Source organism: Haemaphysalis longicornis, unplaced genomic scaffold (genome assembly GCF_048455015.1).
Source record: "Haemaphysalis longicornis isolate Haplotype H1 unplaced genomic scaffold, Haemaphysalis longicornis Haplotype H1 scaffold_1, whole genome shotgun sequence".
Taxonomy (NCBI): domain Eukaryota; kingdom Metazoa; phylum Arthropoda; class Arachnida; order Ixodida; family Ixodidae; genus Haemaphysalis; species Haemaphysalis longicornis.
The window spans coordinates 149,470,555-149,496,046 of NW_027526203.1; the positions used below are offsets into that span (position 1 = coordinate 149,470,555).

A 25,492-nucleotide genomic window follows, 5' to 3' on the forward strand; every position below is an offset into this window, starting at 1 on the left:
CCCGTCACATCGGCCGACGCCGCCCGGTCGTCGGTCGACTGAGGACGTCGGATAGCGAATGCGGTCAGCGGCGCGGGAGGATCTCCAGCCGAGGTTACCAGTGCGGGTCCGAGGTGCCGAGAAATTTCCCGGACGCCAGTGGCGCCTCATTACAAGACCTCGGCCCGATGCCAGTCCTGGGGTCGGAGCAGGCATTTAGGCTGGCTTCGCCTTTGTTCCAGAGCCAAATGTTCCAGAGGCCCTCGGAACAAGCGGTCGGGACGAGTGGCCTTGATGGTGGAGGGCCTACCGGGACCGCCTTCGTGCGAAAGTGCTCCACGAGAGCGAATCGCCTGGTACACGCAGCATCGCCTCCTCGCGTCGCGATGTCACGCTCGGTGCTCCGGACAGCGGTAGCCTACCGAGTCTCGGCGATTGCGCCCCAAACGGCGCAGCGGGGTCCCCTTGCGGCCTCCTACAGCGCCGAGAGGTTTGTCGGCTCCAGGCCGCTCCAACCGCTGCTGCCGCCGCCGCCGCCACCGGTGGTGCACAGCGAGGACGCGTCGTCGTACATGTCCTTCCCAGTCGGCGACGTGTTGGCGCTGGCTGCCGCTAACGAGGAGGTCCTGCAGAAGCTGCGACGCATCAACGCCAGCTCCACTACTTTCGTCGACGACGTGCCCTCGGACGGTGCTGCGGCGTACGACGGAACTCCGCTCAGTGTGCGCGCGTTCAGTTTCCCCGACTACTAGTGCGCGAACACTCCCAAGCCCTGCAGCGCACGCTGACGGGGCAGGCCGACAAGGACTGACGGGCTTTTGGCAGAATGCTACTCGTCGAACACGCACAGTAGACGAGATTTGTGCGTGTATGTGTGTGTGTGTGTGTGCGTGCGCGTAACTCGCGATGGGCCACTCTGCGCCCACGAGAATGAGCTCATTAAATAAATCTTACAGATTACGGATATCACGCATTCTCCATCAGCTGTTCCCCCGCTGAAAGCTAAGAATATCCCACATGAACTTTGTTTTGATAGAGCTTTCTCCTAATCCGCTTATCCGGCGATTTTGCCTGCCCTAATTACGGGTTCCAGAACTGCGCCGCCCCCGCGAACCCTGCCCCCCCCCCCCCCCCCAATATTGGTAAAACTTATTTTTTGGGTCTCCTTTCCCTTAATTGCATATGTTTCTCTAGAAAGCGGTCTAGCGCGAACAGTTTAGAATCGTGAGCCTGCTCTCCTCCCCCCACCCAGTCTCTCCCGCCTTCTCAAGAAGCCCACCTGTTTGTTTGAACTGTCCGCCTCCAAGATGTCCCAAGCCACAAACACCCCAACCTTCCACTAGTCGTATCTTCCTACCCCAATAAAGTTTCTCTCTTTCTTCCTCTCTCTCTCTCTCTCTCTTCCTCTCTCTCTCTCTCTCTCTCTCTCTCTCTCTCTCTCTCTACATAAAATAGCAAAAAAAATGAAACTTTTTCTCTTTCAAGAAGGCGCTATTAGTGCAAAAATTGGTCAGTCTGTTTACATTACATTTTCAACGAAACAGCCTCGTTAATGAGTTACTCCAAAGCTATCCCCTATCCCCTTCCCATCTTTTGAGCAATGGATGGCTCGGCTAGCCTATCCGGGCCTTGGACACCAGCAAGAACTGCTAAAGAGGGCCTGGGCGGCAGGTCGCAGCCTGGGTATCCCGGAATAAGCTTGGCCTCCACCGGCCTAGTGCCCTGCCATCAGCACGTACGCTCAATAAATGTATATTCTCTCTGTCTAGGGTGCATGGGTGCACGCGCTGTCCGCCGGAGCGGCGGAAAGCGCGTGCGCCCAGGCACCCTAGGTTTTTCCGACGGTTTGTGCCCACCGGCGGAAGTTATACATGCAAGAGAGTACGTATCATTAAACTTCAGTCAATCGACTAGTTTCTCAGTGGTTTTGGGGGTACATGCTCACATTACGAAACTAGTAACATACTCAAGCTGGTCACAAGTTCATTTAATACGGCTTCCACTAAGCCTGTGTGCTTTCTTGTCCTGTTCTTGGTGCTCTAATCCCTGGTTATTTACAGCGATGAAACGTATTTTATGGATTAAAACGTTCAAATAGTGCCATTAAAGCGTAACACGTAACAGCTAGCCAACCATTACATTTTGCCTCTCCTAAAAGCTCACGCACTGCTACCGTAATCCTCCAAGTTGGGTGAGAGTGAGTGAGAGTGAACTTTTTATGCCAACACGGAGGTTGGCAGCGAGGCAAGAAATGGAGGTCCTTTGCGGGGTACGCTACCCCCTCCCGGCCCAGTCCGAGATCTGTTCCTGAAGGTCAGGCGCTGGGCTGCGCAAGGCAGCCTTCCTAATGCTACTTGCAAGGGATTCGTGCACGGGGAACATTTTAACGACTCAGCTTTTCGTAATAAAAAAATGGCAGCATCTCCACTCCGTGGATGATGACGAGGGTGCGGAGTACGGGGACTGGAAATGACATCCAAGTTGCGCCCCGAGTGATATCTGATTTGCGCCCCGACCGTCATTCGATTTGAGCCGTGAGTTGCAGCTTTATTATTCCCTAAATGAAACTGCAACTCACGGCTCAAATCGAATTTCGCTTGATTTTCGCTTGATGGTGGTGTGCGCGCGGATGGACGCGGACGGACATTGGGAGGTCCTAAGGTACTCCGTACCGTTACAGGCGAGGGAATAAGCCCTTTCCGACTCTCGGGTACTAACTCACGGTCGTAGCCTATTCATGTCGCACGCAGTGTTTTACAGTGTTGTGATGTATTCCGTAGAAGAGTAGCAATGCTTCAGATTGATTTTGAGAAGGCCTTTGATACAGTGTGCCACGAAATCTTGTTCTGCTTTTTGGACTATGTTAATGTTGGCGATGTTGTGAAGGAGAGTGTACGTATGGCGTATGGTGAATGTTTCACAAAATTGATTGTAAACAAGCATATATCCAAAAGTTTTCCAGTTTTATCTTCTCTGAGACAGGGATGCCTTGCCTCTCCCTTGTTGTTTTGCATTTTTTGGAACCCTTTAGTTTGCACAAAATCAATGATGGTGATTTGCGCGGGTTTCGTCTTCACTCGAGTGAGGTCAGGCTATTAACATATGCGGATGACGTGGCTGTATTCTGTGAGGACAAGGAGAGCATCAGCAAAGCAATAATGATAACAAAAGAATTTTGTCGCGTTACAAAGAGTTCTGTGAATTGGGCAAAGTTTGTGGGGAGTGGGCGGCAGCACCATCAGTGTTTGAAAATGTGTCATGGTCACGCACACCATGTGCGTGATCTCTGGGTTCCCATGGACAGCTATGAGGAAGCCGCGATTACTGGGAATCCGAAACGGTGAGGCCGCGCGAAAAGACAACCAAGTGGGGAGGTCGAGCTTTGTCAGTTTTCGCACGTGCCACAGTTTGCAACCTTTTTCTGGTAGCAAAGCTATGGTACGTGATGCAAGTCATTCATTGTTCGAGAGTTCAAGTTCGGAAAATACATCGTGTGTTTGCCGTGTTCATTTGGTCTTCAGTTTGGGAGCGTTCAAACAGAACCAATCTTTTCCTGCGAGTTAAGGAAGGCGGGGTTGGGTTGTGTCACGTTGTGTCACACCTCAGCACTCGCAACACATCCCACTAATGAGTGGCTGGTCCCCACCTGCAATCACCAAGATCAACGGGACCTGGTGGCCCTCATCCGGAGTGCTATCAGAAGCTGCCTGGACGGAGGCGTCTGACACCACCACGACCATAGAAAAAATAACAAAGTTCTCTCTCTTACTGATTTTTGTTCCCAAAGCTGGCCAGAACATCTCGTCTTGGAAACTTGCACTCTGGATTGCCTACATTTTCCCCGTGATTCCTTGCCTTCCTCCCGTGAGGCAAAGAACATGAAGTGCAGATGACGTCGTGGCATACCCACTTTTTAGCGGCAAAGGTCGTGCAGCACACACCAGTTTTCATGCTAATCAGTTGTTCCCACATAAGCCACAGGCGATCTCGCCAATAATCCGTACAACGCCTCCCCCCCCCCCCCCTTCTTATTTTGTTCCTTCAGTGAGACATCCTTACCAGGTCCAATAGGCACTGCCATATGCTGCAGAGGTGGGTGGGGGGCATCCCTCCAACCCCTGCAAATTCTTATTAACATCGAAGCTGTTTAGCAAATCGTAATTTTTCGTGTCCGCAGATAAAAACACAAAGAAAATGCCCAGCGCGCACACGTGAGCGCGGGCCTCGCGGCGACCGCCCGGCAGGTAAAAAAACCCAGAAACTGCCTAGCGCTCTTGTATGCATGTGTGCCTCGCGACATCCGCCCAGCGTCCCCGGAGCACGTTCGTCAAGCCAAGCATACCCACTTAGGGAGATTTGCCAAGATTGGCAAAAAAAAAAAAAAAAACTGCAGCGTTCGCCGTAATTGTGACAACATTTGTTCGGAACGAGAAAGACACGTCATAGCGTACGCCCTTACAGGTGATTTCCAACGATAATCACTTCTAAAAAAATGAAAGAAGCTACACTTATAGCTACAATTATGGAGTAAATGTCGTTGCGGCAGCGAAAGAGCAAATCGGTGCAATCGTGGACGTAGACCTTCGTGATGGCCGTGAAGGTTGCGTACAGCTTTGCTACCTTCAAGTCTTACACGCTATAGTGTGACCTTCTTTCATTTTCTTTGTCGGGGGTAGGGAGGGGGCAGAGGGAGAAATCCACTGACTCCACCGAACATCTCGCACTTCGCTTCTGAAATTTACCCGGCACCCCCACTTGCTCGTTCTGCGGAGGTTACTCCAGCATAGTCCTGTCAGTAGATAAGGTATCAGAGTATCAGGCACGCAAGTCAGCAACGGCGGCCGATCTGGTGTGTATCAGTGTTGCGAGATTGCGGTATCTACGGCCCGCTCTTCTAATTTCGACCGGGTCGTTTGTTAACAACACTGCCGTAGATACAGCAAACAGCATCTTCGGACACACTTCTGCTGCTGAAGTGCTGCTACACACGGTATATTTGATTCGCGCTCGGATCGACGTCAGTCGTGCGCAGCCGCAGAACAGGGAGGACCAGCTAAGTTTACCAGAGTTGACGGACTGAGAACGCATAAACAACAAAACTGCCGCACCCATGAACCGTCGCAGCGTGAGCAAATGTCCCGTGATGCGAACTGACCAATCATCAAGGCGGCGGCATGGAACAATAGGGGCACCAGTCCACACATTATGGGCTCGTGATCGCCACCCCTCCAACCAAGCTGGAGGCGAGGCTGCAGCTGACCCCTGCAGCACAGCGACGCAGCTCCTGCTGGCTTCCACGGCGGAGGAAGCCTTGGCCACCGCTTCCAAGCACAGCACTCTTGCACCAAGGGTGCTTGGAAAGTTGGCTTCCTTCCGACCTACTCAGATGTCTGCCGATGGTTATTTTTTGGTCTTAAGCGATGCTACAAACCTCGACGGCTTCGACGCCTGCTTTCATCATAAAGCTTGAACCTTTTTTCCTAGCGAAAAAAAAGGGATAAATCTGCTATTGTAATCTATATAGGGTACATTTACGGGGTACGCAAGTTTTCTGAAATTCGTTTCTTTATTTCAAAGCGACTGAGACTTTTTTAAAGCGAAAGCTTTTTTAGTGCGACCGATTGCGTTCTGTCAAAAAACAAATGTATTTCCCTGTAGACCGGTAGGTCGACCGAAAAGCTCTGATAAGATCTCTGCACACACGCCGCGTGCGCGAAGCAGGGCTTCCATTGTGTCCAAACGGTTACTTGAAAATCCCGAAAAAGGAACGGTTCTAGATAAGACAATACACGCACATACCATGAAGAAGGAGCACAATTGCATACCTTTACGTCATAAACAACGTATCGTAGATGCGCTTATTTAGTGCGCGAAAAATCGTCGCATGGGTTCGCTCTTCGTTTGCGATTCGGGTCTTTGTAGGTATGGCGGTAAATTGAACGCACTTTCAGCTTTCGCGCTTCTCTCGACTTTCTTTAGGAAGGGGTGGTATTTTCTTCTTTTTTTCTGTTTTCTTTTGTTCTTTATCTACGTGAAATTGTATGAGTACAGCAGCAGCCGGTCGTGTATCTTCTCTCGATCCATCTGTCTCGAACTTTTTCGCTTGAAGAATATTTTTACTTTTCCAGCAACGGAAACTCTTAACGAACAGTCATCTACTCAGCTGGCGAGCAAGAGATGCCGTCAGTAGTCAGCATTTTCAAAAAAAAAGTCCCCAATACTGGCATATTGCGTGCCGGGTCGGTTTCCACGCACTGCACCCCCGTGCTGCCAGCGGGGCTGGCGGCCGGACTCGGGAAAGAAGATGAAGAAGAAGAAGAGATGATCGCCTCAAGGAAAGAAGCCATTCTGCTGATCGGGATGCACATCGTAAGCATATTTCTCCTTTATCTGTCCCAGAACCACCGCGAATGCACCTCGTGCGTTCATCTGCATGAAAAATCAGGTGCACACAAACCTCGGGTCAACAGGAATGGCACCGAGTAGTCGGCGCCCGCCGCTTCTCGTAATTTCATTGATACCATCGCTGCAAACGCCTCTTCCCCGGAATTAAAGTAGTTTCCCAAAAGCGTTGCAACGTTCGCGTTCACATTTGCACGAACCCCCTTATCTCGAGGTAACCTTCGGCCTGCAAAAACACTGACTAGGAGTTTCGCCATCAAAAATCAAAGTCACGTAAAACAAACCGACCATTTTCACTAAGTGCGTTTTGAAAGACAATGCCTAAAGACTCCCTTAGCAACAAGCAGCAGCCAGCTGATAGACCGACTGAGTGGCTTACAGCAACGCCTAACTCCGCAACGAAAGGTTCTGCCATACTGTGTGGGTTTTTTTTCGCTCCTGCGCAGTGCTTGTCGCCTTCATGGTAATGTCTTCTAAGGAAGGTAGAAGACACCATGAAGGCGACAGGCACTTCGTCCTCGTAACCGACGGTGAAAAATACGTGCGCTCGTGCGTACAGCCATATAGCGGACTTACTTTGGCGCTGGCAGTAAAGCACGTTATAATACTCAAAATCTCGAAATGGAGGGCTGGACACAGTGCTTGTGCGTTGAACGTACGACCCCACTAGCTTATCGAAGAAGGTGTCAAATTTAGCATGCATATTTTTTGTAAGGTTTCCTGGTCTTGTGAACAGGATAAAAATAACGACAAAGTGCGTTTTTAATAAAAATGTGGAGCTGCTTGAAAAATTACTGAGCTCAAAGTTTTTTCAGGAAAAATAGCAGGTGATGCGTGTCTAAATGTCACAAAGCAAATAATGCATGACGTTTTTAAACAGTAACCTTTTTTTCCCGCCTGAAAATGCTACCTCCTTCTAATTGGCGGATATAACAAGGGGCCTATTGTATCGAGTCAGAGGTTGCTATGACTGTTAGTATAATGTGAATTTTCATGCAGGTGCCCAACGTCATCGGCCTAGCACGATTTTCATACGGTTTCCACCGGACTGGGGCATGTGAGTGTCCACCATACACAACATTGATTGATTGTGGGGTTTAACGCGCCGAAGCTGCTCTTGCGCTATGAGGCGCGCCGTAGTGGAGGGATCGAAGCCGCGTCCTTGGGCTCAGCAGAACAACGCCTTAGCCACTGAGACGCCGCAGCGGTTATAAAAGCTCGTTATTTCGAACTCCAAGGGGACGCCACCTCGGTTCGAATTATTGAACGTTCGAACAAACGAAAGTGAAGCACAGAAGACGCATACAATGCTATTGTGGAGCAGTAGAGCATGACAGCAATTGAATGCTTTGAAAAAGGCCGCGATTGAAACGTGCCTTTTATGCTTGAAGGAGAAAGCTGGCACTTTTAACGGCAAAGCTGTTTAGGCAGACACAAATCCATCCGTCGTACTCAAAAACCTCGTAGCCTCAAGAAGTAAAAGGTGGTCAGGGAGGTCCCAGGAATCGAACCTGTTCACGCCGTGAAACCAGCAACCTAACCACTGGGGCCACCCAAAAAACCCGAGAGGTACGGATTAGCAGCGATGGGGAACAATAACATGTGCAGCCAATTGGAAATTAAAAAATGGCCACGTACCTGCTCCGGTCATTGCAAATGTCGACAAAAGGCGATAGTCTTCGGCGACATTTGCCAAGTAAATGCCTCCTTTTGCTTTCCCTCTCACCTCTCATACTGTTCCTCTTCCGTCGCGCTCCTCGAAAGGTAAACACACTAAACGTTTGCTCAAGTCAGTTTAAATTCACCGCGTTCCACTGCTCCAAGCCGGGTGCCTCGATGCCAGCGTTGCCGTACGGCGGAGACGCGCGTGAATTGAGTCGCCTTATACAACGTTTATAGAACTACGTTGCCCTTCTCCACGTGCATTCCAAGCCGAACGTGGAACCTATCTAGTGGTACGTTTCGTTACTGTTGCCTTTGATTTCTTAAATACTGCCATGAGCTATAGGAGTGCTGGTAAAAGCAGGCGACTATTTTCTGCATTTGATGTAATATTTCATTTACTGTCCAAAAAAACCAAGCATTAAGGATTTTTTTAATGAAGGAACGCTGGAGATATCACTTATGTATTGATTTTCCGCCTCATATTTGCGTAATGTCTTGTTCTTGTTCAACAATGTTGACAAGTATGAGCGTTAACACCAGAGTTCGACGTTTATATTTGGCTGTGAGTATATAAGACTATTACACAGATTTTGTTTCACTTTGGCCGGGTGGCTGAATCGAGTCACAGACAGACAGACAGACAGACAGACAGACAGACAGACGTACAGACAGACAGACCAAAATTTATGGGTTTAAGTAGCCCAAGAAAGACTATCGTCTTTAAAAAAATTGGCAGTGGCTAGCTCGGCTATGCCAGGATTTACGTAGCGTGAGCTAAGGTTGAGCTGGTTATTCTAAGGTTTCCTGGTTGTCTAGGATCAGCTGATTGTCATATGCTTACTGCTGCTAAAACGATTTCCAATCCAATCCACTCCAGTGCAGTCCAATCCAATCCAGTCCAGTCCAGTCCAGTCCAGTCACTGCTCCTCGCGCATGCGCAGCACGGCTCTCCAAGAGTCACGCGAAACGGCTATCAAGCGGCTGCGGCGCACCGTCAGACTTAGCTACTGCGCAACGGAGGCGCACAGCTGGGCACGCGCCGGCGCCAGTGCGTCTGCCGCGGCTATGACGTCACTCCTCTGGAATGCGCAGACCGGTGAATGTGCAGACCCAATTCCTTACAATCCAATTCAATCCAATTTAATCCAATCTAATCCAATCCAATCTAATCTAATTCAATCTAATCCAATCCAATGCTCCTCGCGCTTGCGCAGCACGGCCGTTCAAGGTCCACGCGAAACTGCTCAACCTCGGTCAGTGTAGCTTGCGTTACAAAACACGCTTCCCGTGATTGGAATCGACACTGAATCCCTGGGGTTATGAAACCGGCGTCTATCCGATTGAGCTGTAATCGCATTCCGGTCGCACAACATTTCTTCGGGTTCTTAGCGCGGGAGTTGGCTTTCGACTTGGCCGTGAGTTCTAGCGCGTACTAACTCCGTCCACTTTGGAAGAAATGTGAAAGCCTGCGGACGAAACGATCTGGGCCTGCCAGTCATGGAGAACTATCAGCAGCAAGTTAAGAAGCGCAAACTTGGCGCCTTACTAAACAACTAGAAAACAAACTTAGGTCGGTTTAACGGGCTATGGAACGAATAATGATCGGTGTAACACGCAGAGACAGGAAACGAACTTTCTAGATCAGACAACAAACTAGAGCAGTAGATATCATGGTTCAAACGAAGAAAAAGAAATGTACTTAGGCTGGTCACGTAATCTAGGCGAAATGACGATCGGTGGACTGCCAGGATGGCAGAGTGGACACCGAGAGACGGGTCTAGGAAAAAAGGGGGGCCGATCGCTCGATGGAGGGGCGAAGTAAGGAAATTAGGAGGCAAAGAGTGGACTCGAGCGGCGCGGAACAGGAGCGGTTGAAGGTCGACGGGTTAGGCCGTCGTCCTGCAGTCGACCTAGTGGGCCGCTGCGGCTGCTGCTGATGGTGCAACAGCCGGGTCTGCTGCTGATGGTGCAACAGGAGAGGGGCCGCCAGCTCCGCTGCTTCTCCAGCCTTGAACCACTAGTGCAAGCTGAACCAATTTTTTTTCTCTAACGAGGGAATGAAGCGGAAGACCTCCTCTCCGCCATCTTCAAACCTGAAGAGACAGGCGGCGTTTCATCCGGTCAATATTTCCGAGCGAGGGTCGCACTGGCGCTTCGTCCTGCCCCTCCTTGTGGTCCCTGACAGCTACGCTCCTAACAACATAAATTGTGTCATCTGTCAGCACCCCCTGTCAGCACACCCTGAACTCGTCCACATCGACGTAGTCTGCGAACAAACCCCTTCCAGAACGTCCGCTATGGGGGTTCTGGGTTGCTTTTACCTTATTTAACTACTCTCTCTGATTTTCTCTCCTTTCCGGAGGCGACGGAGCCTCGTGTGTAGGCCGCGGTGCCGTTTCTCTGGCAGTGCTCCCAGCCCAAAGCTGCCGGCGCGTGGGGGCGCGTTGTTCGAATTATCCGTGGCGGAGGCCCCTCGCGTTCGAATTAACCGTCTTTTCAATGCATAGGCTTCTATGGAGGATTGGCGGAACCTAATCGTACAGTTATAATTATCCATAAAATCGAATTATTGAAGTTCATTTAACGAGCTTTCACTGTACAGCATCGTGACGCCTTCCAAGGCATGCTGAGGGGCGGGGCGGGCGCTGATCTTTTTTTTTTTTTCGACAAATCGTTTTCCTTACTACGTTCAATTCATAATGTCTGTCCATAATCCTAGAAATTATGAAAAGGTGTGTGCGTGTGCGGGGGGAGGGAGGACTGTGAAAACCTGACCGTCTGACGATATGCGTATACTTGGCATGTCCAGCCTACAAATAACCCTCAAACAGTGTCTCGTATAAACCTAATTTTCAGCACTGGACGAACACTCATTTGCTAGCTTACGCGGCGAACTTCAAATCTCCACTGTCTCCACTGATTTCATCGCACAGCAGGAAATAAAAGGACCCTGATTTTTGTTTCGTTATTTATTTGTAGCATCTGCTGCTTTATTACTCGCGCATTTTATTTGTACGTACTCTTATCAAAGTCGCAGTTGGAGGTGTAGGGAAGTTCCGAACACTCACAGATGGTTCAAACGGACACTATCTTTCTTCAGGCTTCGCAGCATTTGCCTTTTTGCAAACCCGCTTTCGTGACGAGTCTGCTGCACATGCGCAGGCGATGTGTTGAAAACCCGCGCGGTTGATGCGCATTGAAGTGCGAGGAAAAAGTTTGTTCAAAGTCGGCCCAAAACAATGGAGACGACATTATCCGGAGCGCTCGGAGAGACAATGACAGCAATGAGCGATGACAGCAAAAGAAAAAAAAAACGAATTAGCAAGTGCAAGTGCTTATAATGCGTAAGCATTGGTCCGTACGTAAGCACGACATGGTGCGCGCCATATATATAGACGTGGTACTGAATAAAAGCCGTGGCCATGGAGACAAAACTCAAGTTTCGATCATTCAAAAGACTGCATTGTCCCAATAACAATGATACAAATTTTATCGCCAACGTCGGAAAATAATCGAGATATTAGAGAAAGCATATTAAGCCGTGGCGACTCCCCAAAGCCACTTTCCGGCGAGGTCTCTGCGACGTCACAGAATCTTGCCTGTGCGATTGGCGGCAACGACAAAAACCACTGCCAAGAAGCATGACTGGGCGATTGTATACATACTGGTGGTTGTGGTTCATTTGTAGCGTATCGCTTCAATGCTAACGTACAGTTCGCACAATTTTAAGTGTAGAACACTTTAGGGGCTCGCCTTATCGTCGTAGCTCGCTCGCTGGACCTAAGTAGAGTGACACGGCGTTCTGTCGTAGCGGCTGTCGTCGTGGCGTCCCACAGAGGCTTCGAAAGCCAAGCGCTTTATATAGTCATAAGCGTTCGAAACTCGTGAACCGCTGGCGCAATTGTCATAGATCTCCCCGTTGTTTAGCTCAGAGAAAAACTGCAGTTACATTTGAGGCAAAATATACGTCACTGACCAGCAGCGCCCGCGTTCATTTTGTTAGGAACGCTCGCTGGGTTGGTTTTCACGGTAGTAAGCGAAGAAAAGTGGAACTGCAACGCCGGCACGTGTGGAAAAGCAAGCACAAAAAGAACAGAATTCCCGCTGGCGCAGTTTCAGGCAGGGGGCGTGCGAGCACTTCGAAGGCGGGAAATTGGAATTGCATTGGGTGGTAGCAGTGAGCGGATAACGGCGCCACATCACTGCTCTGCAGTTCCGACCGCTTTCACAATGAGTAGAACGGCTTTAATTTTTAATGATGTCCCGTATTACGTCAGGATTGCCTATAATACGCCACTGTGGCGCAAAATTTGAAACTTTTTCAATATTTCTTGCGTTTTTTCTTTGGTAAAAGAACCTCTTTCGTGGCTGGGATAAAGCCGAGGGAGTCTCCAAGGGAGAGTCTTTTTCAAATTGAGGAAAGTTGTATTTTGTCTTCATGAGCGGCTCAGCGCCTTCGAAAACATACGTGAGGTATTTGTGCGCAGTGGTGAGCCTCCAAAAAGAGTGCAGCCGCATTATCGACCTCTCCCTCTAAAATGTTTCTACAATTACTTTATTGTTTGTTTTTTTCTGCCTTACCGGATGTAATGAAAGGAGTATTGCGGAGTTTTCGACGAGATTCATTTAGTTTAACGAAATTACCCTTGCTCTTCTTTAGGCATGTTTGTTGCAGTGGATATTTCATATTCGCCCACTCTCAAGGGGGCTGTGAAAAATGCACCGTAAATATATCATTCAGTTTATTACGAACTATACTTTTTCACCGTGGTTTCACCCGCCGCGCTGGCTAAGTGGCTAAGGCGTTGCGCTGCTGAGCACGAGGTCGCGGGTTCGATTCCCGGCCGCGGCGGCCGCTTTTCTGATGGAGGCGAAAAGCAAAAACGCCCGTGTGCTCGAGATTTCGGCGCACGTTAAAGATCTCCAGGTGGTTAAAATTAATCCGGAGCCCTCCACTACGGCGCGCCTCATCGCCTGTGTTGCGTCGGCGCGTTAAACACCACAATCAATCAATTCACCGTGGTTTCGTTTCTTGCCTTATTGATTTGCTTGTGTTGTCGAACAACGTTCGGCTTTAAATACCATTAAACCGACCTATACCGCAAACCAGTTGTGACGGCTTAGCACGAGCAAAATGGTGAACATTGGTTGTTATATTGTCAACCATATATCGACGACGCTCTATCAGCTATTTCGAAATAAATTGCCCAAAAAGATATCTGATTATGAAAAATGCCTGTGCTATTTCAAAGTTCATTTCTTGCGGCGTGTACCTCAGGACAGCGGTCAAAATTGATAAGGACGATTATTTTAGCGCCACGAGCGGAACAAACTCGCCTATTTTGTGCAGCTTGCTGACCAAATAATGCCGAGCTAGAAAGAAAATAATGAGCCATCCCGTTTTATGAAGTAGGATGACCAGAGAAGCTAAGTCGCTAGAAATCGGCCTCATCAACAAGACGGTACGCGTTTTCTTGCTGGGAATCTGCCCAGGGGATGGGCATTCACCATTTTCTATTATATTTTTCAGTTTTTTTTTTTTAAAGATGTGCGGAACTCAGCCACACTATCAACAATGGCTATGAGATGACAGTCCTGCAAGGGATCATCTGAAAAGTACAAAGCGGCAACTTATTGTAGAAGGGAATGTCATCACAGCGTAAACTTTGTCGACGAGATTGAGTGAACCCTGCATGCACTCCAAGCATCTATTATGAGAAGCCGGTCTTCTCCGCCTCGAGAACAATGAAGCCTAAACAATGAACGAACGAACGAAATAACGAACCACTCACGCTCGCCACTGTCTGCATATCCCTCAATACCGCAGGCGTGAAATTACCACGCTAATGTCAAAAGTTAGCTGTGAAACTCGTCTCACTGGCGCTAGAACCAGCCAATTGAGGTCGTCCCTTAATTTTTCACGAGCGCCTACACCGGCGGTGACCTATTATACAAGGCTGAAAGTTGGTGTGCCGCGTGAGACAATACTTTACAGAGGCATCCCTAGGGTAAATGGTCAGCACTCGGAGTTGGTTTTAGTTGATTTGGGTTATGGGCGTTGTACTTGTGTTCTAACGGATGCCTTGGAGTTTCTGGGTGAGAGTGAGAGTGGGTCACGTGGTTATTCCGTACACAAGCCTACGATTCTATGTTGTTGTGTCTAGAACCACTAGGTTGTGTTCAATCAGAGGCCTAGAGTGTGTTAGTAAGCCCTTTTCACTTTCTGTTGGGACCCGCCTTTGGGGGCGTGGTTTTTGTGTGATAAAACCATTTTGAAGGACTCTGATAAAACTGAACTTTGGTTCTTGAGCGAGAGGAGGAGGCAATGAAGCTAGACGCTGGTGGGAAGCTAGAGACGAGGGTCAGTTGAACGAACGAGAGCGAACGAGAGCTGATACCGGGAGACCATCGTGAGTTAAATATGTTTAGCTACGTGTATTTAACTACTATTTCTTTGTTTTCGTGTAATTGTGTATCTTTTTTAATTGGTATGACTTGAATTGTAACCAAGTGTCGTCGTCCATAGATTAAAAAGAGTTACCTCCAGGACCTCCACAGCCATTCAGTACTTCGTCGCCGGACCTAACATGCTATCGTAGCGGCAGGACCGAATCAGTCGTTACAATATTACGCCAAGGTTTCGCTTTCAAAGCACGCAAGAAGGTTTAAGCGTACCGAGGAATTTTTCAGAGCGGCCCCGTGGCAAGCACGTCTATACTTTTCTACTCTCTACCTTGTTTCCCAAAATGTGCGCCGTTTTAAGAGGGACAGGAATGATTCTTCTTTTGTCCCGTGTCACTTTTATCCGCTTGATTTTATTAGGGATCATTACGCTTTAGCCAATCGCGGCATGTCTACAAATTTTGATATCGTTGGTTTGTTTACTGCCCTCGACCAGCAGGACTGTCAGTTGGGAAGTTCACACTGGAGTGGTATTCTCGTCTTTTGTCCGTTTTGTGTCCGTTTCAAAAGTGTCCGTTTTGAGCAAGCCTTGATTGGCTAAAAGCGAACACCCGGATGTGACGCCATGCAAGCAGGACGGAGCTATGAGCGGCGGCTTCTCGGAGCAGACGATTGTTCGTCGCCTTGTTGTTGGTTCGCTGGCAGAACAATAAACGCATAGCAGATAGTTTAAAATATGTTTAGTCGTTTAAAATGTGTTTACAAGAACAGTTGCGCAAAAGTCAATCCAAAGCCCCCCTACAACTGGAAGTACGTACGTCACAATAAAACGGACGCAAAACGGGCGTTTTCAAAGCGGACAAACACGAGAATACGGCCCCCCTGGTTCGTAATGCAAACAGCGCAAAGACGACGGACTTGTGAAAGGTGCATGGGAGACAGAACACGCGTGTCCCAGCTGTCTCCTGCCTTTTCAAAGTCCGTCGGGTTTGCGCTGTTTGCATTATGCCCACGTCCAAATACACGTGGTACAAAATCAACGATTCTGTTAGCTTATCAGTCTGTCCACTGTAGTTCCGAGCATCCTCATCCATACACTGCGGGAGGATCAACGCTTTCGCAAGGTCACGGAGCCACTGGGCCGATTGCGCCCACGCCACGCAAGGTGCTCTTCGCGGCGGAAATGCACCGACGCTGCGAGCGTGGACAAGCGACGCGAAGCGATCGACACTCATGTACAATACGACAGAGGACCAAGCTGCTTGCTAGTTACTCACCACGTCGCCAATTCCCGCTATATTTTCCTGCTAAGAATAGCGCTTCGCGCGTCCACCTTTGCTACCCCCATTTTTGGAGTCGACAGCTGTGGAAGTTGGGGACGATTCCGCCAAACGTACGTGCATCTCGCCAACCCATCCATTATTCTACGCTTGTGCAGGGATTCCGGGGCTTGTTTTCGACGTTTCACTTGGCATCGAGTGCCTCATAAACATCATCGCCAGTTCACTCATCATCTCAGTGCTTTGGAGGTCGGTAAGTTTGCCGTGACGCATTCCTCAATTCTCCCCGGTAGTTGACTTTTTTTTCTCTTTTTTTTTTTTTGCTTTGCTGAAGAATTCCCGCACACGAGTAATGTGAAATCTTTGATTTGCTATGATTCCCCAGTCGTCGATTTTGGTTCATTTTCGAGCGTATGCTGAGTTTTAAACACTAGCGGGATGATTTGGGAGGTGACTACGGACATTTGAGAAGCGTTCAACACGGCAAGCGAATAAAGCAATAGAAATGGCGAAAAACCGCTGTGTACGTCGCTTCCGATGTTCGAGTATGAAACTATGATTGCTTAACGTAAAGCTCGGTTTGTTCGTGATGGTTCAAGGTATGGGGCCGCGAACCTTATATGAGTGTTACAAATTAAACATACAGTTGCACCGTCATTACTCCTGTGTACCGTTCGACAGCGTTAACACTTTTCGATTCGTTATTACTCGGACGTCCTTTCTGCGCGTAACTGCTTGCAGTATTAATGCGTCCTTTATTAATATATAATAGTTATGACTTTATTTATACTCAGATAGCAGAAATGAACTCAGAATGTATTGCTGCTGTCAAAAAGTTCGGGTCTATCTCTTCTTTTTCTGCGTTATTCACTCGTAATTTTGTTGTTGTTGATGTTGTATCGTGCTTTAAAAAAATAAATATACGTATCCCACGAAGATCCAATTTATTTGCACTTATTCTAAAAATTGCCCTCGTGGCGCGGTGCATATTATGCGACACATGCTGGTAAGTAAATACCCCCCCCCCCCCCCCTCGAACTTCGTAAGCTCCAACATCTCTCAGTATGTCCACAGCGGCGTTAATAGGCACTGCTGGAAAATGGTATTCCTTGTGTAAATCGATCCTTGTTACAATGCTTATATTCCTAATGATTGAAATGTTAAACTTTTGAGTCTCTGATTTCTTGCCATTCGTATTAATAAAACGCCAGTGGGTTCGAAAAAAAAAGCTGTAAAAACAAAACTTGCGGAAACCAGCTGAGAAAATTACAACACCTAGGCTTCGTCCATAAAATGAAACTGGAACACCACGAAGCCTTTTGGAGCCCTCCCCCTACTTGAACTAGGTAAAATGTTCCCCGTTACAATATGTAAATTTGTTGTGTAGAAAGGAAAAAAGTGGTTGCGTAGAATATGAATGCTACTAATGCGTTTAACCTTCTCTCTTCGCTGTCACCTCTTTACATCCTCTTTCTGTTGGCGGTGTTTCCCTTTTGATGTCCAGGACAAAGCAACAGCAAACCCTGCACAGCCGGTGAGTGCACCAACTTCCTCTGCGCATAAAATGCGACGTAGAGTAATCACCCTTGCCAAAGCTTACTTAATTGACGCTTTGTCTAATTACACCCGCTAGTTTGTGCCTTTTTGTTGTAGTTGATGTTGTTGTTGGGGATGTCCGAAAACCGGCATGTTCCAAAATATCTTAAGGAAAAACGAGAGCTACAAACCAGGTATACAATTGTACAATTGTGTATACCTACAATGCCTACAATACCTACAAACCTACCAGGGCAGCCTGCGTTGCGGCAGTGTATACAGCTACGGCGCAATAGGTGCTCCTACGCAGTAGCGTATGCATGCGCCCCTCAGCCGTTCCACGGGGACTGAAGGCTGCAGTTAGCAGACAGTTGAACGCGGTGCGACATCATGGTTCAAGAGAGGACTGCCTCCTCCGGCATAGGAAATGCTGTTATGTTTTCGTTCGTTTCTTAGCCTCGACTTAGTAGATAGGAAGCGAGTTATAGCTATATCCAAGAAGCTAGTTTAGCATCCCAGTTATAGTCTAGCAAGCAACGGTAGGCAGGGCCATGTAGTCAGCGATAGTAATGAATGTCTTGCCGCAAATTTAGGCCTGCCACCATTACATGTTGCCTTCTGAATTGCGAAAATTGCGCTAACTGGACGTGCAGCGGAAGGGAGACAAGCGACACGCAACAAACAACTCACAATGTGAGTTGCGCATTGTTTCTGTTCTTTCCTCTGTATGTCCAGTTAGCGAAATTGTCGTAATTCAGAATGCCCCAACTTGCCCAACAGCACATGTTACATGTTGCCATTGTTTCTGTTCTTTCCTCTGTATGTCCAGTTAGCGAAATTTTCGCAATTCAGAATGCCCCAACTTGCCCAACAGCACATGTTACATGTTGCCTTCGAATGTACTTAATTCCAGGGCATGTCCAAATACATCGTATAGTGTTAACGGAACATCTCCGTTAATTAAAACCCGCCGCGGTGGCTCAGTGGCTAAGGCGTTGCGCTGCTGAGCACGAGGTCGCGGGCTCGATTCCCGGCTGCGGCGGCCGCTTTTCTGATGGAGGCGAAAAGCAAAAACGCCCGTGTGTACGAGATTTCGGCGCACGTTAAAGATCCCCAGGTGGTCGAAATTAATCCGGAGCCCTCCACTACGGCGCGCCTCATCGCCTGCGTTGCGTCGGCGCGTTAAACCCTACAATCAATCGATCATCCGTTAATTAAACAAACTAATTTATCAATTCACACCTGTCTTCTATATTTAGAGGATATTTACAGTTATGATAATTTAAAACTTAACTGCTTCGAAAAAAGGTCAGATCCGAAATTTTATACGGTTGTGACGCGACCAATGCGTGCACGTCCTCCACTCTTGGGAGCTCGATTTGCAGAGATTCAAGGGTCGTCTGCGCTATTCATAATTTCCGCGTAGCACGGTTGTATCAGTGAAATTTTGACGATATTTCATATTTACACCGAAATTTCTCGGCTTGTGTAGTCACCAGAATGTTTCTACAAATTTACGCAAACATTCTACAAGTCATTTGTAGGATAATGCTGCAAATGCGACTGCAATACCGCTAATAAGGTCCTACTTTGCGTTCTGTAACTACAAAAATACAAAACACATTGCTACCCGCTTCAGGCGTCTCATAGATAATAGTTTTGGGTTCGACATTGTGAAAGTGTGGGGAAAAAATTCGAAAATGGCATTCTTGAAAAATTGATTTTCAAATCAAAGCACGACTTTCCTGCGATGCAGTGCAGTTCTGGAAGTGAAGCATCCTTCTAGGTGAAATACCGTTTACGTGAATACTAGGAAAAACATGTCGCAACGCCATTTTGAGCTATTAAGAATTTCTTTGTCTAAGAATTTCTTTGTCAAAAAACACGATTTGCGCAGCCATCGGCCTGTTTCGATCCTACGCAATCCGGTTCCAGAACTACCCATCATTCTCATCGACGCGTAAGCGCCGTCTCGGAGTTCGTGTTGACACTGGTGCCAGTTTCCCCTCTAGTTATTGTATGAAACTCTACGAGTCCCCGCAAAAGCTCTAGATCGATGCAAGGTGCGCTGTCATGTCGGTACCGCAGAGGCGCCTCTGGTGACGCCTCTTGATTGCAAGGCGTCTCTTCGACTACCTGCAGGCGACTGTGACGCGCGCACTGCGACTGTTCGTGGCGTGGAGCACTGTGTCGCTGCTGGTCTGCTGCGGCTTCAACCTGGGCGGCCTCAAGTACCCTCCCAAATGGGTGAGTCAGAAGCCGTCCCGTGGCCCATGTCGCCCCACCTTTGCGATTAAAAGCGCTCGGGAAGGCATAATGAAACTTTGTTCAATTTGAAATAACTACCCATTGGTAGCTCAGTGCCATTCCTGCCGCGGAAAACGTTTTCTTAACGAAAAAAAAGCGCAAGAAATATCGAAATATCTCACATTTTGCGCCACAGTGACGTGGTAGGGGCAGGGGTGACGTAATATGGGCAAGCACTGCAACCGTTGTTGTCATTGTGTTAACTGCACGTTGGTATTCAAGTGATACGATCAAATGAAAATGGAGGTCCCACTATAGTCTCCAGGCCGCCATTCACACAAACAAGATTATATGACGTCATAAAAAGTTGCCGAAAAGTGGCTGGGGAGTCGCCACTGCTGCACATGTTTTCTTTCCTATCTCGATTACTTGTTTGAGGTTTGCAATAATATTTGTGTCATTATTATCGTGGCAAAGCAGTCTTTGTAACGAACCAAGCTTGTATTCTGCCTGCATGCCCCTTCAAAGCAGTGTCAAGCGGGGAAATTTAGCCATTGGGACGGAAGTGGGGAGGGGGGGGGGGAAGCACCTAATTAACGGGCAGAAGGCAACCTCGTATACCGGCGCCTCTTCTAGATAGTTGCTCATCCGCACTGCTAAGAATGTCGCTAACCAAGCATCGCGAACAAGAGATGAGTACGACGGTGCCGTGTACCAGAGAAGTCGGGGGCAGTCGTACCGAACGGAGGGCTTCGGCCGGGTTACCTTTAGCTTACAATCGAACGGCCCACTGATTGCGACACTGCAATACTTTGACAGCCTCCAGCCCGTAAAGCGTATAGGCAGGCGTGTAAGCGCTGCTTAAGATCTTTGAGCTTTGTCCGTTGGCGTTAGCAAAACAAAATACCAAGAAAAAAACTCCCCCGGCGCGAGGCGCCCGGCACGAGATTCGTGCAATGGCTTTCGCAAAACAAATACCGAGCGCACGTGAGCGTGCACATCGTGAGGAGCGCCCGGCGTCGTCCAGACTTGCGCGTGGGCTTGCGCCGCGCGAGGAGCTCCCGCCTTCGTCGTCGTCGTCCTCTTCGGCGTGGCGGACCCGTGGCGCGCCGGTCGCTACAGTGCTCCCTACATAGAACCGGGGGCCGCTGTGTTGCCCCGTGACCTTTTTGGTCGGTTGAGCTTGGAAATTCCTCGCGGGGTCATTGAGACGAGGAAGCTCTTGGTGGGTCGGAAGTAGTCGACGTAAGCGGGCTTGACTCGGTCGGCAGCGACGTCTTGGCAGCCGTTCTTGGGTCGCTGCTCGCCGTTCGAGGAACGGGCATATAGATTTGCTCTTTCTGCTCCCTCTCTCATGGAATCCGCCTTTGCCGTTTCTCCAGCCTTACACCACTAGTGCGAGGCCCCTGCAAGCTTCGCCATTTTTTTTTTCGGTCCACCTTGGTCATTTATTACTGGTTGCCCGCATACTATGCGTTGTTTAAATCCAAAAGAATGGTCTCGGCATGGTCTTTGTTACAAATATAGCCAAGCTAATTTTAAATAGCTCAGCGAGTAGGCCTAATTATCTGGGGTATTTATTGGCAAATTGAAGAAGAGAACTGCATTTCATATATCACTCGCTAGAGGAACAGTCGCTGTCAGACGGCCTAGCTTTTTTTCAGTTACACTAATTTCGCGAATGGCTGTTCTTCGAAGTTTGCAAAGGTTTCTGCTTCCCACATGGTGATATAATCTACGGTAAGAAAAGCCTCCGCATTCTTGTATAACTGTATACGACGATCTCAAAATTCTTTCAGCTTTCTTTTTTCTTTAGGGGCGGGAAGGGGGGGATGAGACAGTAGGAATTTACTTGATATCTTACCAATTTTTTACCTAGGGAAGGGTGTGTTTGCTTAGAATAGAGGGCTGCTTTGTAAATGGATCATGAAGACAATACAAGTTTTGTTTATTTGAAAGGCTGCCGCATCAAAACAACAGCCATGACAATTTTAACGCAAACTTCAACCCTGATTTCCAAGAAAACAGACAAAAGGCATATTAAACATCCTCAGGTGGTTAAAATTAATCCGGAGCCCATGTGCAGCTTCGCCGCGTTAAAAGAGGAAGAAATGAGAACAGACTAAACAGGCGCCACCAACTTGCATGTCGCGCTGCGGCTGTGACGTCACAGGGACTGGTTTGAGGCGGCGGCTGACAAAAGCCACCGCCAGTAAAAACATGACCTGCGGACTTGCAGTGATTTTCTTGTTCTGTCCGATCGCACCACATAAATGCTAGCATGGGGTTAACACAATGGTTACTCTGCTTTTATGTTTGGTGCCTCGCTAGTGACGACACTGCGACAGTAGCAATTACAGTTGAACCTCGTTATAAGGAACACTGATATAGCGAATTATCGGCTATAGCGAGCTAAATACAGACTTTGGTTGGTCGTACGCTTTATTTCAATGACACTTACTCTTTTATAACGAAACTGAAGCCGTGAGAGCCGCGTGATATCGGATATAACGATGAAATATTTGACCAGGAGGCTGCGAAGCTAATTGGAAAAACCTCCCGTATAGTCCTAAACTGCAGAAGTGTAAAGGCCCTCTTGTTCGTGGACACTTCCACCTTAATCCTGCCGAGTGCTGTGAGTATCCACCAGAGGAAGACCACGTCTTTCATCAAATAAATAAGGACGCAGTCCTGTTTTGTCAAGTGAACTCTGTTGTGTTGTAATTTCACGTAATCATGTTTTAGATGCGACGCTGAGAGGAGCATCTCTTGCCGGCGGCCCTGTCCTTCCTGCGTCGTCGTTGTCCGCGTCCGCACAGCTGCGTCTCTCCTCCGCTCACCCCCTCCCCTCTCGCCGTGATAGCGCGCCCTCTCCCCCAACATCTGTGGCGCGCGCAGTGCGGCGCGCTCTCTCACTCCGCCGGTGGGCGGCGCTGCGCGCAGCGCAAGCGCGCTGTGCGCATGTGCAGCGCCCTCTCTATCCGTGGTCTCCTCTCCTTCGGGCGAGCGGAGTGCCGCGCTCCGGCCGATCTCTCAGCCGACGGTCGTCCGCGCTACGCTTGCTCTCTCTCTCTCTCTCGCATTACCCGACGATTGCTCACGCAATTCGAGTGATCGACCCAACGGAAACGCACAATGGAACCCCCTTCAGCGTCGCATCACACCAGGGTTCGCGCGAGGGGAGGTGGGCGTAATTTTTTTTTTCATTGAGCTCGAAAGGCAACAGGGAGAAAGGTAAGTGTTACCTTGTGCACAGTGGGTTCGAAACAGCAAAAAAATGCATTTTTGTGTTAAGTATTTTTGCGTGAGCCAGATGGTCGATTTTTATAGCCGATTTTTACATCTACTGTTATAACGAATATCGGTTATAACGAACTAATTTGCTGTCCCGTTACTACTTCGTTTTGACGAGGTTCGACTGTACTGTGAGTGTGTGAAAGCTTTGAATCAGTTGTCAGGGGCCCGTTACTTCAAATAAAGCAACAATGTGTGTTGTCTTCATAGTATCTTAAAGGCAATATGACCGATTCCATTTCAAAGACGGGTGTTATAGCAAACGTGTTATTCACACGTCGTTCCCTCTTTGGTCCGCGTTAGGCATCACGTTGATGTCGTGAGCGGCGCTTATGAAAAGAGTGTAGTGTATTTTGTATACACTACAAAAGTGTAGTGTATACGAGTATTTGTTTATGCATTTCGTATTGCAGTACACAAACGAGGACGCCGACAAGCTATCCCTGAATGTAAAGGTAAGGACTGTTCAATACAACCTTGTCTCACGTTGAGAGCAACAAAGCAAATTGTCACTTTTGGCGTCGGCGCTGATGTTTCCAACGCTCCCCGAAACAATGTTATTCGCAGCTGAAGTTCGTGGTGATTTGGGCCCCTCTGGTCATATTCATCTCCTTGTGGAAGGTAAGTGCGCGCACTGTTTCCCGCGGTTGAGCTCACGAGTCACAACGAACCTATGCGAAAACTGGGGGGGGGGGCGGCTTGATGAGCAGCGATTGCTCGATTGAAGAGCGCGCAACTGTTTCTCAGTGCTCAAGCGCAGTACGAGGCCACGTCACGGGGATAATATTTTGCACATTACTCACCAAAAGTAATGCGCTGGCACTTAGTCATTTATCGCAGGAAGCATAGGAATAACGTTTTCCCTCGCAGCATATAGCTGGGAATTCGATATATTGGACTATTTAAAAGCTTAGACAATGGGGGATTAATAAGGTTATTAAATTTATCAGGTTAACGTTTCCAGTGTACGTATAGCGCTGATGTTGTGACTTCTTTTTTGTCAGTTTCTACAATTTTTGACCGGAAATGTGCGTTTGAAATCGATAGGCGACTTCAGCTCTTACGACTAGACGGAAGTGTAGGCGGCAGTATTCGCCATTTTTGCGAGCTCGTTTATCAATTTGAGCATGGACACAACGTCGGCAGTAACTGTGAAACACAGTAACACCAAGGAGACTAAGATGGAATCCGACTTCGTCGCAGAGCTGTTATATCGTCTCTGCAGCTCGTAAGCGGGCCTGGTTGAGCAGCTGGTGTTTTTTTTTTCTTTTTCTTACAAGCTGCACAACTAAAGTAAACTTTTAGACTTCTACAAAAGCTTTCGCAATCCGAACTACGCGAAGCAGCCGCAAACAAGATTGGGGCGAATTCGCTTCAGTTTTGCTTTATTGTACTGCCAGGGGCGGATTTCTGAGTTGTGTCCGTTTCAAAAATGTTCATTTCGCGTCCATTTCCGCCACGCCGTAGTTTCACTTGCGATTTCTCTGACCAATGACATGCGCAGGAACCAATGAGGCACCGCCTTGCTCAGTTTGCTGCGTCACACCCGGGTCGTCTGCTTTTAGGCAACCAGGGCTCGCTCTGAATGGACACTTTGAAACAGACACAGAATGGACAGAACTGGGAATTCCGCCCCTCGTCCCTGAACAGAACTCGACTATACACTCGTTGGTACACAACCCACCTTGCCTGGGCTTTCTCTTCCCCAGCTGTACTACACGACACGCCTGTATGACTTCTACAAGCTGTACAGGGCAACAGAAGGAAGGGCATTCGACGGAGAGGGCGCCTTGCACGAGGCCTCCAGAGGGACGCTTCCGGTCAGCCCCACACCAGCGGAGCGGGCGAATGCCGCCAGCGACGCGGCAGCCCCCGGAAAGCAGATGGGAGCAGGCAGTGTACGCGAGACCCCAGACACTGGGGGCGGGCTTACGCCAGCTCCCGAGACACCCACGAAGACTCCAGGTGCGAGCAGTAGACGCCCATCGCTCGACTCCTCAACGAGGCAGACGCCCACCCCGGCAACACCCACCGGGCCCCGGAAAACTCGGAGCAGGCCAGCGTCCGTGGACCCGTCCAGAAAGAGTACGCCAGTTCCGGAAACGCCGACCAAGCAGCGCAAGACGCGCAGCAGGCGGCCATCGCTCGATCCCTCAGGCAGGCCCACGCCGGCGGCATCGGGAACGCCAAGCTCAGCAGCTCCGTCGGTCGACTCAGTGGTCAGGCGAAATCCGGCGCCAGAAGTGCCCGACACTCCAAGAGGCACGCGGAGGAGACGCGGCTCGCGCGACTCCGCGAGCAGAAACGCGCCTGCTTCGTGAACTCCGTCCAGCGCCGCTCACGTTGACCATAGCCCCCACTAGCCTGATGTCGATACGACCGCAAGTTTGTTACGCGGACTTTCATTCCATTGCTGATTGTCAGTAGACCAGGTCTAAGGTAGACCCCCCCCCCCTCCCTATTTCACGAATCTGAACGACTTGCTTCCGCTTTGTCAACAGCCCTCACTGCTACAATACAGTAATACGCCTGCTCCCCACTTAACGTGGCTTCAATTACCTCAGAAGACAATATCGAATTCAATAAAGGCTTCTTACAGCAATAGCCTATGTTTTTTCCCTGACGATTTCGTAACGCTCGTAAGTCATTCTCAAAACCCTTTGTGCCAGAAAATCTTCTGGCGTATG

At 48.9% G+C, this 25,492-nt stretch overlaps 1 protein-coding gene across 1 annotated transcript; it reads left to right on the forward strand.

Moving 5' to 3' along the window:
• Nucleotides 1-365: 365 nt before the first annotated feature.
• On the forward strand, nucleotides 366-25,301 carry LOC144155115 (uncharacterized). Its single transcript, XM_077686372.1, has 9 exons — nucleotides 366-699; nucleotides 6,254-6,348; nucleotides 7,381-7,438; nucleotides 15,887-15,981; nucleotides 17,233-17,262; nucleotides 19,407-19,511; nucleotides 23,219-23,260; nucleotides 23,373-23,426; nucleotides 24,515-25,301. Exons 1-9 carry the CDS (start codon nucleotides 366-368, stop codon nucleotides 25,124-25,126), a joined length of 1,425 nt encoding a protein of 474 aa, XP_077542498.1. The 3' UTR covers nucleotides 25,127-25,301.
• Nucleotides 25,302-25,492: the final 191 nt, after the last annotated feature.